This window comes from Pseudorca crassidens, chromosome 12 (genome assembly GCF_039906515.1).
Source record: "Pseudorca crassidens isolate mPseCra1 chromosome 12, mPseCra1.hap1, whole genome shotgun sequence".
In the NCBI taxonomy this organism is placed as follows: domain Eukaryota; kingdom Metazoa; phylum Chordata; class Mammalia; order Artiodactyla; family Delphinidae; genus Pseudorca; species Pseudorca crassidens.
This window is the reverse complement of record NC_090307.1, coordinates 1,475,970-1,490,609: the sequence shown is the minus strand read 5'-3', so window position 1 is coordinate 1,490,609 and position 14,640 is coordinate 1,475,970. Positions and strand designations below refer to the sequence as shown.

General features: G+C 41.5%; 1 protein-coding gene across 5 annotated transcripts in view; it reads left to right on the top strand.

Moving 5' to 3' along the window:
* ATP9B (ATPase phospholipid transporting 9B (putative)) overlaps positions 1–14,640 on the top strand; it is a 217,405-nt gene that overhangs the window by 99,216 nt on the left and 103,549 nt on the right. For all 5 annotated transcript variants that reach the window (XR_010932969.1, XM_067698791.1, XM_067698793.1 and 2 more), the window contains exon 11: positions 6,173–6,249. Coding sequence is in view for 4 of the 5 variants with exons in the window: in XM_067698791.1 (XP_067554892.1) it covers positions 6,173–6,249 (77 nt within the window). In the remaining variant the exon portion in view is untranslated. The remainder of the gene's footprint in view (positions 1–6,172; positions 6,250–14,640) is intronic.

The window sequence follows — 14,640 nt, the reverse complement described above, 5'->3', positions numbered from 1 at the left end:
GTGTCCGTTGTAACTTCTCCTTTTCCATTTCTAATTTTATTTTATTTTTTAAATTAATTAATTTATTTATTTGTTTTTGGCTGTGTTGGGTCTTCGTTTCTGTGCGAGGGCTTTCTCTATTTGCGGCAAGTGGGGGCCACTCTTCATCGCGGTGCACGGGCCTCTCACTATCGCGGCCTCTCTTGTTGCGGAGCACAGGCTCCAGACGTGCAGGCTCAGCAGTTGTGGCTCACGGGCCTAGCTGCTCCACGGCATGTGGGATCTTCCCAGACGAGGGCTGAAACCAGTGTCCTGTGCATTGGCAGGCAGACTCTCAACCACTGCACCACCGGGGAAGCCCCTCTAATTTTATTGATTTGAGTTCTCTCTTTTTCTTGATGAGTCTGGCTAAAGGTTTATCAATTTTGTTTATCTTCTCAAAGAACCAGCTTTTAGTTTTCTTGATCCTTGCTATTGTTTTCTTTATTTCTATTTCATTTATTTCTGCTCTGATATTTATGATTTCTTTCCTTCTACTAACTTTGGGTTTTGTTTGTTCTTCTTTCTCTAGCTCCTTTAGGTGTAAGTTTAGATTGTTTATTTGAGATTTTTCTTGTTTCCTGAGGTAGGCCTGTATAGCTATAAACTTCCCTCTTAGAACTGGTTTTGCTGCATCCCATAGGTTTTGGATCGTCGTGTTTTCGTTGTCATTTGTCTCTAGGTGTTTTTTGATTTCCTCTTTGATTTCCTCAGTGATCTCTTGGTTATTTAGTAACGTATTGTTTAGCCTCCATGTGTTTGTGTTTTTTACGGTTTTTTCCCCTGTAATTTATTTCTAATCTCATAGTGTTGTGGTAGGAAAAGATGCTTGATATGATTTCACTTTTCTTAAATTTACCGAGGCTTGATTTGTGACCCAAGATGTGATCTATCCTAGAGAGAGTTCTGTGTGCACTTGAGAAAAAAGTGTAATCTGCTCTTTTTGGATGGAATGTCCTTTAAATATCAATTAAATCTATCTGGTCTACTGTGTCATTTAAAGCTTGTGTTTCCTTATTCATTTTCTGGCTGGATGATCTGTCCATTGGTGTTACTGAGCTGTTAATGTCCCCCACTATTGTGTTACTGTCGATTTCCTCTTTTATAGCTGTTAGCAGTTGCCATATGTATTGAGGTGCTCCTATATTGGGTACATATATATTTGTTATATCTTCTTCTTGGATTGATCCCTTGATTATTATGTAGTGTCCTTCCTTGTCTCTTGTAACATTCTTTATTTTAAAGTCTGTTTGATCTGATATGAGTATTGATACTCCAGCTTTCTTTTGATTTCCATTTGCATGGAATATCTTTTTCCATCCCCTCACTTTCAGTCTGTATGTGTCCCCAGGTCTGAAGTGGGTCTCTTGCAGACAGCATATAGATGGGTCGTGTTTTTGTATCCATTCAGCGAGCCTGTGTCTTTTGGTTGGAGCATTTAATCCATTCACGTTTAAGGTAATTATCGATATGTATGTTCCTATTACCATTTTCTTAATTGTTTTGGGTTTGTTTTTGTAGGTCCTTTTCTTCTCTTGTGTTTCTCACTTAGAGAAGTTCCTTTAGCATTTGTTGTAGAGCTGGTTTGGTGGTGCTGAATTCTCTTAGCTTTTGCTTGTCTGTAAAGCTTTTGATTTCTCCATCGAATCTGAATGAGATCCTTGCCGGGTAGAGTAATCTTGATTGCAGGTTCTTCCCTTTCATCACTTTAAATGTATTGTGCCACTCCCTTCTGGCTTGTAGAGCTTCTGCTAGAAATCAGTTGTTAACCTTATGGGAGTTCCTTGTATGTTATTTGTCATTTTTCCCTTGTTGCTTTCAATAATTTTTCTTTGTCTTTAATTTTTGTCAGTTTGATTATTATGTGTCTTGGCGTGTTTCTCCTTGGGTTTATCCTGCCTGGGACTCTCTGTGCCTCCTAGACTTGGGTGGCTACTTCCTTTCCCATGTTAGGGAAGTTTTTGACTATAATCTCTTCAAATATTTTCTCAGGTCCTTTCTCTCTCTCTTCTCCTTCTGGGACCCCTATAATGTGAATGTTGTTGCATTTAATGTTGTCCCAGAGGTCTCTTAGGCTGTCTTCATTTCTTTTCATTCTTGTTTCTTTATTCTGTTCTGTGGAAGTGAACTCTACCATTCTGTCTTCCAGGTTACTTATCCGTTCTTCTGCCTCAGTTATTCTGCTATTGATTCCTTCTAGTGTAGTTTTCATTTCAGTTATTGTATTGTTTATCTCTGTTTGTTTGTTCTTTAATTATTCTAGGTGTTTGTTCTTTAATTCTTCTAGGTCTTTGTTAAACATTTCTTGCATCTTGTCTATCTTTGCCTCCATTCTTTTTCCGAGGTCCTGGATCATCTTCACTATCATTATTCTGAATTCTTTTTCTGGAAGGTTGCCTATCTCCACTTCATTTAGTTGTTTTACTGGAGTTTTATCTTGTTCCTTCATTTATCTTGTTCCTTCATTTAGTTGTTTTTTTGGAGTTTTATCTTGTTCCTTCATCTGGTACAACGTCCTCTGCCTTTTCATTTTGTCTATCTTTCTGTGAATGTGGTTTTCCTTCCACAGGCTGCAGAATTGTAGTTCTTCTTCAGAGACGAAGTTTTGCACTAGTGTTTTAACATCATTAAAAAAGCATGAAAGCAAACATAATTTTAATAGGTGGAGATTCTCTTCAGTTAGTAGATGTTGGTTTTTTGTCATGATGAATTTTTAAAATTTCTCACAATAAAAAGAGAGCGGAAGTAAGTGTAGCACACTGTCAGAGACATCAGAGAGGGCAGGCCGGTCCTTCTTGAGGTCCAGGTAAGGGCTGTGGCTCAGAAGGCCTACCATTGTTAGCAGGGTCATGTACCCAGGATTTGATTCCAGGGGTGCTGTCCTCCATGGCCTTTGACCTTCAGCACTTAGCATGTAATAGTTTATAGGAAAATACTTACAGCATACCACGTTTACATACCTGGTCACAGATCTTACATTTTCTATATCTAGTTGTATCTAGGTGTTGTATCCTATTTTTTTCATCATGTTGATATTTATTCTTTTTAATAAAGAATCAAGATTGAGTTCACTCATAAAGATATTTGAAGATTCTCTTTTTCTTTTTAAATTTATTTCATCTTTTGTTTCCTGTATGTTAGAATGTTGTTACTGATCCCCAGTACTATTGATTTTCGGCCTCTCTTCTCAAAGAGCCAGAAGCAACCCAGGCTGGAGGCTTGAGGTATCCTAGATAATTCACTGTGCACAGTGTTTCTCTCCTGACCTTCATTCTCAGGATGACCTTGGCAAGTGGTAGCTCCTGCTTGTGAACTTCGGCAACACAGACACAAATGTAGGCATCATAACACATTTGCCGCATAGATAACCCTTTCTTATTCTTCCAGAGATAGAATTCAGTGGCCAGAGTATTGTATCTTCTGAGAGAGTATTTAGGTTGTTTAAAACAATCGTTCCACAAGTTTAAATAAAGTGCCTTTAATTTTAAATTTTGTTCAGTCATTTTTGAAATGCAAGCTTTTTCATGGATTTCAAACCTTTCAACACATGCTTAACTCTATTTCAAAGCCTATTAACGTGAGCAGTTGCTAGACTCTCTATATAAGCAGCCTTCCGCATACTGAGATACGTTTGAAGTACTTTGGATTTCCAGGAGTAATACAAGGGCTCTTACCTTCTTTACACTGGATTACAAGCTGAGAGGGAAAGACCAGGATTTTTAAAAATTTTATTCTTTAAAAGTTATGTGTCACTACTATATTTAAAATAGATAACTAATAAGCACCTACTGTATAGCACAGAGAACTCTACTCAGTACTCTGTAATGACTTATATGGGAAAAGAATCTAAAAAAGAATGAGTATATGTAGACGTATAACTGGTTCACTTTGCTGTACAACTGAAACTAACACATCGTAAATCAACTCTACCCCAATACAGATTAAAAAAAAAAGTTATGTGTCGATTGAATTCAAGTTGCCTCCTGGTGAAGTGAGCTCAGGCCTTCCTCCCTGGCTGTAGAAACCAAACGCATGGGAGCAAGGACTCAAGTTGACACAGACAGATAAACAGACACAAGGACTGAGGGCACCAGAGAGGGAAAAACACGACTTCCCAGGGTGCCATGCTTCTTCCCCTTGTTGGTTCAGAGAACCAGGAAACTTGCCATGTTTCAGTAATAGGTGGATATGGGAGCATTCTGATCTTAAGTTGCCGAGAGCCTGGAAGGAAGGATGAGTCCTCTAGAGTCTGCTGGACGTATGTGCTCAGATGGGGGTCCAGGCTGAGCCCCAGAGCAGGACTGCAGGTTCTGTGCGCAGTCAGGGGTCCAGGGCTGATACTGATGGTAGAAAATACAGCAAATGAGAGTAAACTTTTGGAAAATTTATAAGAATTTGATGAAGGAATTTAATGTTAAGAAGATTGGAACATATGTTTTGTCAAATTTTTTTTGTTATTTGTTTCTCTTAATAACTTATTGATGTGATATTTTGCAAAACTAGGCCTTGTGACCAATTAGAAATTTAAAAGTAAAACCTGTACCACACATAGTTTGCAAGGCTTCTGCTTTAGAGAAAACTTAGTATCTGGGATCGGCCAGCAGGGGAACCCGTCCCACTCGGGCGTCACTCAAGGGGCTGGACCCAGAGAGCTCTGGTGCAGGGCCACAGAAGCAGCATGGAGTCTGAGAGGCAGGACCAGTGGGGGCGCTGGAGCGCGCAGCAGCCTGCAGCTCGCTGCTTCTCAAGCTTCGGTCTCACGGGACAGTTGTTGTGGGCTGGGAAGTGGGCGACGAAACTTGGTTCCTCACTTCTGGGGTCTTGCTCCTTGATGCTCCTGATGCGCCATTTGCAGCCCAGCTCAGTGCAGGTGTCACCAGTCCCTCTCTGTGTCCTCCGTTGGTGGAGTGGAGGTCCATAGTCACATGGGGCCGCTCTGCTTTGAAGAGCGCAGTAAGTGCAAGCCTCACAGCTTCCCAGGGCACACAATTACAAAGGGGGAAAAAAGAGATGCTTATTCTAAAAAAGAGCAAACACGTAACGTCTGCAGCTGTCACTGCTGAGCTGTACGTACCCTGGCATCTTCTGTCTTCCTGGGCGTTCCGTGGAGGAGGCTTTTGGTGGTGTGCTGAGATGTGTGGTGCACAGCTGTCATTGTTATGTAGACCCGAGATCACCTCGGTCACATTTACTCCACAGGTCCTGCCTTAGGACTCACTAAATTCCACACATTACATTAATGTGACATCAAAGAGTTTTTGTATAATTATTAGGGTTAATTCTGCAGTGGTTGTTGATTTCAGTGAGTATTATGGATATATCATCTTTCTCACCTTAATTGTGTTTCTCACCTTCAAATTTTGTGAAAATTAGAAATATAAATTATGCACAGCAGCAGTTCTAGAGGCGGACTTCCATGGTTTTTAATTTGACATTCCAGAGATGAATGCCTCTGATCTGAGCCTTTGTAATGTATAGATCGTTCTAGGGGTATTTTACTGTTCTTTTATCTTAAGTTTGATAGACCGCAAAATTATCATTTCTTCTTAACATGTACAATTAGAAAACCAAACTTTCAGGAGACAGGAATAAAAGAGACATAACATATAAATTCAAAATCAAATACTGTCTTTATAATACTCCTCTTACTGTTTTCATTGTCTGTGTCCTGAAATGTGAGCAGAGGCTCTTGTGCCTGGTTGTCCTGCATCTTTACAGTGAAAGGATGCTCTCAGACTCCTGTTCAGAGAAACTGCCCCCCCCCACCGGTACCATCTTGTTGGGATCGCATGAATTGATCAGTTAGAATGTAAGCTCTCTTGATGTAGCTTCGGTGTTAGAGTTACCATTTTAATAGGCATTAATGAGTGAGCAGTGCCACGCTTTCTATTGCCAGTGAAAAGAATATTAGTACATTTTCTAATGTTTTGTGTAGGTAAATTAGTATCACTTAAATCATTTGAGTTTTTCAAAGTTTATTTTTAAAGTTGAGATTAGATTTTCTAGAACTACTGAAATTAAATATGCTGTTGGATAAATCTGTATAAAATCAAATGGTGTCATAATATTTTCCATCAAAACGATTAATTAGCAAGTGTTACTTCTGTGCATATCCTTCAAGTTTATCTGTAAGGACCACTTTTGTGTTTTGCAGGTACTATAATAGGTGTTGTCATTTATACTGGAAAAGAGACTCGAAGTGTAATGAACACATCCAATCCAAAAAGTAAGGTAGGCTAGCTTGAGGACCGACTGCTTGACTGAACTCACCTCCTCCTTTCAGTGAGAGAGCACGTGTAGTTCTGAGTAGCTTGTTTGTGAAACAGAGTTTCAAAATGTTGGTGATTCAGGATATGAATTCTCTGTGTTTGTGTAACAGCATGCTCGTGTAGAAGAATTTTCAAAACTATTTTTTCTTGGTTAATCAGAGTTTTATATGTCTCTTAAATTTTCATTGTTGTATATCTAATTTGCCCATAATTTAACAGTTAATTGTGGGTCTTTTAATTTCTCCTCAATCTATTTATTTTATAATTTGCACTCTATTTTTATGTTGATGATTCTTTTTTAAAATAAAGGAATCTGTATTAATGTTTTTATGGTATGTAATTTGACAGTGTTTTATTGTTAAACCAGTTTTATTTGTTATTTCCATTTCAGAAGAAGCATATTGAAAACCAGATTTTAGTTTTTAGACTGCTTGATTATATTCCTAAATTAATTATATTCCTGTTACAGTCCTAAAATTGTTATTTATGCAGTCATGGTGTGTGTAAGTTAAATCATAACAAAAGCTTAGTTTGAGTTCTCAGTAGTTATGATTTGAACAGCACATTTTGTATCGAGTCATAATATGTGGTAATATCTACTGAATGAGAAGCTCTTTCTAACTGTGCATTTTACTCACTTTTCTTGGAAATATAATTTGTGTGCATCTAAGTAGAACAAAAAAATCCTCTCATGGAGTCACACCTTGCTTTGTGAGTAATTCATAGGACAGGTTGTCTTCTGCAGGAAATTTATAACAAAGCAATAGAAATGAAATAATTCTTTGAAAGATATCTTTTAGGACAAGATGTGTTTCATTTTTTCAGCTAAATACTATTTTAAAAATTAGTTAACCCTTCAGAAACGAGGGAAGCATCACTGACGCTGTGAATGCCTGGACCTGCGTGCAGTGCAGCCGACTGTGCTTCCCGTGTGGAGCGCATCCCCAGCTGCCTCCCAGGGCTGCATCTGGTGACACTTTATATTCCTGTATTTGTTAGGGCTCCAGATGTCTGTGGGTGACATGTTTACAGAAGTCAAAGAAAAATGTTGTGCTACTATTATTTTAGTATAAATTCTGATTTTGATAATGGGGGAAAAATTCTCTGTCGATTTATATATATATATATATATATAAATATAAAACTTGGCTTTAATTTGAGTAAATCAAATATACCCAAGTCAGTAATTCTACAGTAGAGTTAAATTATTTAAAAATAAATTACTAAACCAATGGCAAGAGTTAGAATCGCATACATAGTTATGTGTGTTTTCTGGCAAGTATGGTGTTTTTCTTTAGTAAGCAAAACTTGGACGTCTAGTAACACATATATGATTTCTGGGGGGGTTTTCCTTAATCATTTTACTTTTACACTTATGATGGTATTTGAGGGTAAATTTAATTTTAACTATTAAGTTTAAAATCTGAAAACTTTGTAATCCAACTTCTTTTCTTGTTCTCCCTTTCCCTTCTGTGCCGCTCACTTGCTGTCACTTTCTCACCGTCTGTCTACACACGGCCACTTCTTTCCTCCGGGCACCTTCGGTTTTGGCTCACGTGCTTGTTCCCTTGGGTGTTGATCCAGAGTTACTTAGGTGACCTTTCCCAGGTTTCTGACCGCAGTGAAGAACTCTGGCGCTGGAGGTTGACCAGCCTGGGTTAGAGTCTGGGTGTTGCACTGACCAGCTCTTTGACTGTGGGCAAGCGGCTTAATTCTGTGCCTTATTACTCGGTAAATGCTACCTATCACCGTTACCTTTCTACAAAGTGAAATGTGAAATATGAATGAGTGCCGTGGTTTTTCAACCCCACCCTCGTTGTCGGTCAAGACACACTCCCTGAGCAGTGCCCAGGCCCTGAGCGGCTTCAGAGCTGCCCGCCTTTCAGGCCCTCCCCTCCGCCCTCCCCCCTGCCCTCCCCTCCACCCTCCCCCCACCCTCCCCCCGCCCTCCCCTCCGCCCTCCTGCACCCCCTCTTCCTCCTCGTCCTCTCAGCCTCCCTTCCTCCTTCCCGGTTTAGACAGCCTTCCCAGTTTCCTTGCGTTAGCAAAATCTCTCTTACAACAGGAAGAACTCCTTTGGCGTCTTGCAGGATTGGGCTCGGATCTTCGCTCTGCCGCTTGACAGCCTCACGTGGGGAGCAGACGTGCTCTTTCTGGGGCCGAACCTTTCTGGGGCTTGATCAGCGTTTGCTGCTCCCCTTCTGGTTGAAAGCCCTAGGGAAGCTCTCACACAGGCAGGCACTGATCTGAGCACTCTATGTCCATTGTGCCGTGAGTCTGCATGGCAGCCCCCGGAGGAGCCGGAGCCAGCTGCTTTCAGAGCAGGGCGACTGCAGCTCAGGGGGCAGCCTCATCTGCATGGGGCTGCCGCTCCCTCAGGGCACTGCGGGTGGCAGAGCTCCAGCCTGAAAACCTTCTTGTAAATCAAGGGATCATCTTAGGAGAGAGAGAAAATCTCTCAATGCGCATATGTCATTAAATCTTCCTAAGTGTTAAATGCCGGATTTATAAGAGCAAAATTCAGGAAAAGGTTGCAAGCATGCTACAGTGGACAAAAAGCAGCAGATGTAATTTATCTAGGGCAAGTATTGATATGTGCTGAAAGAAAAGAATGCGTGATGTTTGAATCCTAAACAGAGGGAAGACAGAAATTATGTTCGCTGTTTGTAAGACGTTATTATCTGCAGACGACATCTCAGTGTTCTTCTGTAGCTTACTAAACCAGCAAACTTCTGGATTTCACAGAAGGCTAGTGGAAACAAAAAGCAAACATTTAAAATGCTTTGAATCATTTGCCTGAGTTTCATTGGATTTCTTTGGGGAAGCCACACTGTTCCTAACCCTCCATTCTGAGCGCTGCCCTATGCGTGGAATGCCTGTGGGGATAGAGTGTCAGGTGAAACAGCCCTGGAAGCACAGTGGCGCACACACCAGAGGTTCCTTCTCTCCTCGTGTACATGTCTGAGATGTGGGCAGGCGCTCTGCTCGGCACCATTCCGCGGGGGCCCCTCCTGGAAGCACGCCTTGGTGACCGTGGGGATAAGAAGAAACTGGCGTGGCAGGTTACACACGCCTCCGCGCTCAGCCGGTCAGCGGTGTGGGCGTGTTTCCTTGGCCAGAGCACTTGAATGGCTTCACCGAAGTTGGAGGAATTAGGGACGTACAGTCCTGCCCCAGCCGTGGAGGAGGGAGAATTGGGGATGTTTAATGACAAGCACTGCTGACCACCCACAGTGCGCTTATGGGTGAGAGTTTCCAGCCTTTCACAGAGAGTTAAAAAACAAGGAGCAACCTCGTAGAGCCCTAAAAGTGCCAGCAGCTAGGGTGAAGCAGGGAAGGGTAGCCAGGGAGGAAGGCTGAGAGGACAGCACTTGCAGAGTGGCCGGCAGTTGGCAGCGGGCCACGTGGCGGAGGCCCCGGAGGTGAAGGGCTGAAGGGTCCGCGGACTAAGCACATAGAAGTCGTGGTGAAGTGAAAAGCTCGGGTGGAGGGCAGATGCAGGGGCAGGTAGAAGCCTCCGAAGGAGGGCTCTCGGCCATGGCTGAGCAGGGGAGGCCGGACACGCTTTGAGGCCGGGCCCAGAGCACCAGAGAAGCCGTGGTGGTAAGAACTGATTGATGCTGCCCTGGGGAAAGGATTTTATTGATTTTGTTTCTGGTGAGAAAACCAATATCAAAAAACTACTGATGCTTCCAGTAAAAGAAGAGAGGGTCTTAGTTTATAAAGAGGAAAAATATTCTTTGGAAGAATAAGTTTCATAGGCATCTAATAGTAACTTAAATATATAAATACAAAATTACTTAAAAGGGAAATTATATACTGTTATATGGAAAACAGCTACCATAGAAAATATGATGTGGCCTCTTTGATTTTGCAGAAAATATTTACGCTCACAGACGTAGAAAACTTACAGTTACCGAGGGGAACGAGGGGAGGGGAGGGCTAAAGCAGGAGTTTGGGACTGACATACATACACTACTGTGTATAAAATAGATGACCAACAAGGACCTACTGTACAGCACAGGGGGCTATACTCAATATTCTGTAATAACCTATAAGGGAGAAGAACCTGAAAAACAATAGATATATGTGTATAACTGAATCACTGTGCTGTACACCTAAAGCTAACACGAAATTGTAAATCAACTAGACTTCAAAAAAATAAATTAAGAAAAATAAGAGTAAAGAAAGAAAACATTTACAGTCATCTGTTAATCAGCCAGTATCTTCCCCCCCCCCCGCCCTTACTCCATATTTCACTATGGGGTATACAGCAGCATCATGCAGATCTGTAAATTGCTGTAAGTTCCTAGGATGGAAAACGCTACAGTTAAAGCAGTCCTAATTTAAGGGAAAAAAAGTTAGTGATAATAACAATAATTGATGTAGTGAAATTAATGCAGAACATGGTAAGAATTTGAGACAGTTCCTAAAAGCATTGAGAAAGATTATAGCCTAACAATTTAGGCTCATAAACTATTGGGCAGTGTTAGGGCCCCAGCTGAATCTTAAATTTCTCATGGAGCCAGTAATGAGTATGTGGCTTTCTCAGGCTGCTGTTCAGGAGCCCCCAGGCAGAAGTGAAGAAATGGCTGGTCTAAAGTTCCAGGTTGTGGGGTGGGAGGGTCAGAGGAACTGCCCACAGATGCCCCCGGGAGACACAGGGGCCCTGCAGGTTATGCCACTGGACTTCATAGCGTTCTTAGTACTCACGCCCGCTCGCAGGGCCCCCTTCCCCTGTCCTGCGCACAAGTTCGCATCTTTGGTGGCGGCTGTTCCGAAGAGCCGTCTCCCTCTGACATTACCACGGCCGCCTCTGCTGCCCTAGGAACGTGAGTGTCACTTCCCTGTTGAGGCTGGGGCTACTTGTGGACCAGCCTGGGCACGTTGTAAAATGTCGTCCTTGGGTTGAGCAGATGGCTGTTAGCTAAGTTGACCAGTTCGTATTGGTTGTTTCATAAAATGTATCTTAAAAATTACCTACTCAGCTAGTGTCCGAAGCCCGTTTTGGGCCACTCTCCTGTTTGTCATCGTTTTGTCCATCTTGCTCTTCTCTAGCTGCTTTTTTAAAGACAACTTCAGACAGAAAAGGAAGGAGAAAAGTATGATCACTCATATACCCTGAACCAGGTTTAACACAAATTCCCTACTAGTTTCATCTTTTTCTGTGGTTACAGATGTCATGCCACTTTATCCCAAGTGTGCATTCTTAAAAAATAGAAAGTCTGGGACTTTCTGTAGCTGTGCCTCAGCCCCGTCTTACTCTGTGGCTCCTGATCTGCACAGCCCAGTTGAGTGGCCCTGGGTTGGCGACATCAGCTTCACGTCTGGGGCACTGATTCGACCCCCTAGAGTCCCTCCCCTCAGACTTCCTGAATCCGAACCTCTGGGGGTTCTGACACACACTAGAGACTGAAAGCTACTGTCCCCTCGGTGGACACCGCAGTTGGAGATACACAGAGAATCCTGCAAAATTGATCACACTGTAACTGAATTCTATGACTGTGACAGATGTCCCACTTGAATTCATCCTTTTAGAATGGCCTTGAAGTTCGTTCTGGAAATCCAACTTGCTAATTTTATGTAATCAGCATATACAGTTTTACCCGTATTACAGGAGCTTATTAGAATACTTTTTAAAATGTAGCATGTTTTATCCAGACATGGAGATTAGGAATAAATCCTAAAATGTTGTTAGGTGGAGGAAAGTTCTAAAGTGTTGAGAAATTCCTAAAGCTCCTTCTCAGGGTTAGAATGTGCCCCTCATAGTGTTAACTGAGGCAGGTGTAAAGCAGGGATTGGGGTCTACTCAAAGTTTGAAAATTGTATTTTAAAACTTTGAACAGATCAAAAGTTTTTATTACTTAGCCATTACTTTTACAGTAATATTTGGTGAAAGTTTAACTTACAAGGACTACAACTTGAGTAATGGGTTGTTTTATAAAACCTAGCTTCGGATATATTAAATAAGATGATACTTGATTACATTTAAGAGGGAACAAATTCTTACAGGAGGTTAAGAAAAATCGATTGTGACAGGTTGCCATTTTCATGCCATTCATAATAATAAGTTGCTCAGAGCAAAAACAGCAAGGATGAAATGATAATACAAAGTGCTTCCAGCAGTTACTGTAATCCCTTGGGCATATTGATTTGTGTTTCTAATAAAAAAGAAGCTTTCAAATGTCTCATTGACAGACAGACAGGTGATACGTGCCATTATGTGAATTAGAGCCGCTTCTTGTTATCTGAATGGTTGTAAAGGCATTTTCAGATAATAGAGCAAAATAGAATCAGCTATGGTGTACTTGGCAAGTTGAAATATCAAGGCTGTTTGGAGAGTAGCTCTTTTATTTTAAAAAGGGCAGTTTATTAATATTTTAAAAGTCGTGTTGATTTATATTAAAATTTTACAGTAGAAAGATGTATTATTCTCTCTTCTTGTGGTTGCATACCATCATCGCAGCCCTTAATTTTTTTAATAGTTGCCTTCTTGAGTAACAAAATATTCTTGAATTTAAATACTTGTTTAAAGATGGGATCATGTGGTTCACAAAAGAGCTATATGTTGTGGAATATGGTATTACAGTCAATCTACATAGATAGATAGACTTCGGAATGCTTTTTTGATAACTGTTATTAATATTAACAAATCATAGTGTTTCAAAGCCTCACCGGGAAGAGATTAACTAGAGAAACAAGCCCCCAGTAAAGTCATTCAGTGGCACGTAGACAAGGCCCAGTGTGGCTCTCGGGGTTGTGACAGCACACACACTGCCTCACTGCACTTGTTCAGCTGTACACTTTGATATTACAGCTGCTCACAATTAAAAGTTGTGTTTCTTCATCAGCAGTGTGAATATAAATAAACTTATAATTTCAGGAAAGCAATAAAGAGGCAAGATGCTGAATGGAGAAGCAGTGCTAATGATAACCTCTGGGACGTGATGCTCTATCAGAGTACATAGCAAATATCTCAACCGGAAAACTTGGATTCAGCCCCTCATTCCTTTTAAATATGAATTTGATTATAAAGCAGGTGTTCTAAATAGGAAACACAGCATATTTGTTATTTAAAGTAAATACTTTGTATCACTAAAAAGACTTAGTTTTACATAAATTTCTGAATGAAAAGGGCTTACTCATCACCTGTATATAAAATAAGAACTAATTGATTGTATTTCATCATTTCTGAGCAGTACAGCTAAATTCCCTATAATCAAATTCTTAACAGAGAAGTATAACTTATTCAAGAAGCAATTAAGTATTTTGCTTTTGTTTTTTGAAATCTTTGATTCCTTATCCTGAGGCCATAATAACTGTTAGAAATTAGTGGAACTTGTGATGACTTATTTATCATGACATTTCCATCTTAATTTATATATGCTCACAAAACTAAGTATTTATCACTCCCAGGAAGCATTTTTGATGAAAGCCTTTCTGAATGGGTGAGAATATAGTCTGAAATGTCTAGTGAGGTTGAAAATGAGAAGCTTTCAGAACTTCTGTATGAACTAGAGTGGGTGGATGATTATGCTGTCAATGAAGACACAAGAGGAGGATCATGAGATTTTCCTGTTGTTTTCAGATTCAGTAAATATCACCCAGCCCTGGTGGGTACGCGTGGTGTCGATGTCCTAGGTTATTATGCAGAGCGGGTCCCTTCATGGTCATTGTGAAGAGAAATAGGTCGTGTGCATGGCCGGGGTTCAGAAGCAGACTTGGGGAAAATGCCAAGCCCGAGGTCAGCTGGAAGGGAAGGTCGCTCGGTTTTCTTGCTGTGCCCTGGGAAGGCCTGGGACGGGCAGGACTCTTCGGCCCCCACTGTGGTTCCTCCTTGAGAGGTCAGGGGAAAACCAACGTCACTGCACATGGCAGGCCGTGCGGGGTGCTTGTCCTTGGGGCTGCCGCTGGTGAGGACACCAGGGGGGGGGCGTGGGAGGCTGAGGTCAAGGCCAGCCCTTCCCCGCCCGCCTGCTGGCTCCTTGGGCCGGGAGCCCCCATTCCGCGGCCGCCACCTGCGGCCACAGCGACACTGGTCTGGTGCCCTCTCCGAAGGCAGGCCCGGGACCGGCACCCTTTCGTGGTCGTGGCATCAGTTGGTGTCTCAGCCTCTGGCACGGTGATGACACATGTGTTGAGTGATCATGTTACTTTTCTTAGGAGTAGTCCATGGTTTTTCCCCTCCACAGTTACCTTTTTCTAAGCAGTAATTTAAAAAGAAGTATATTCCTCAGAAACAAATCTTAACACATCTGGTTTCAACTTAGTTGTCTTTTCATACGTCTGAAAATATATTCTGGATACTAATTGTTTTTTTAATTTGAGTTGTCGACAGTTAGAGTAGCAACTG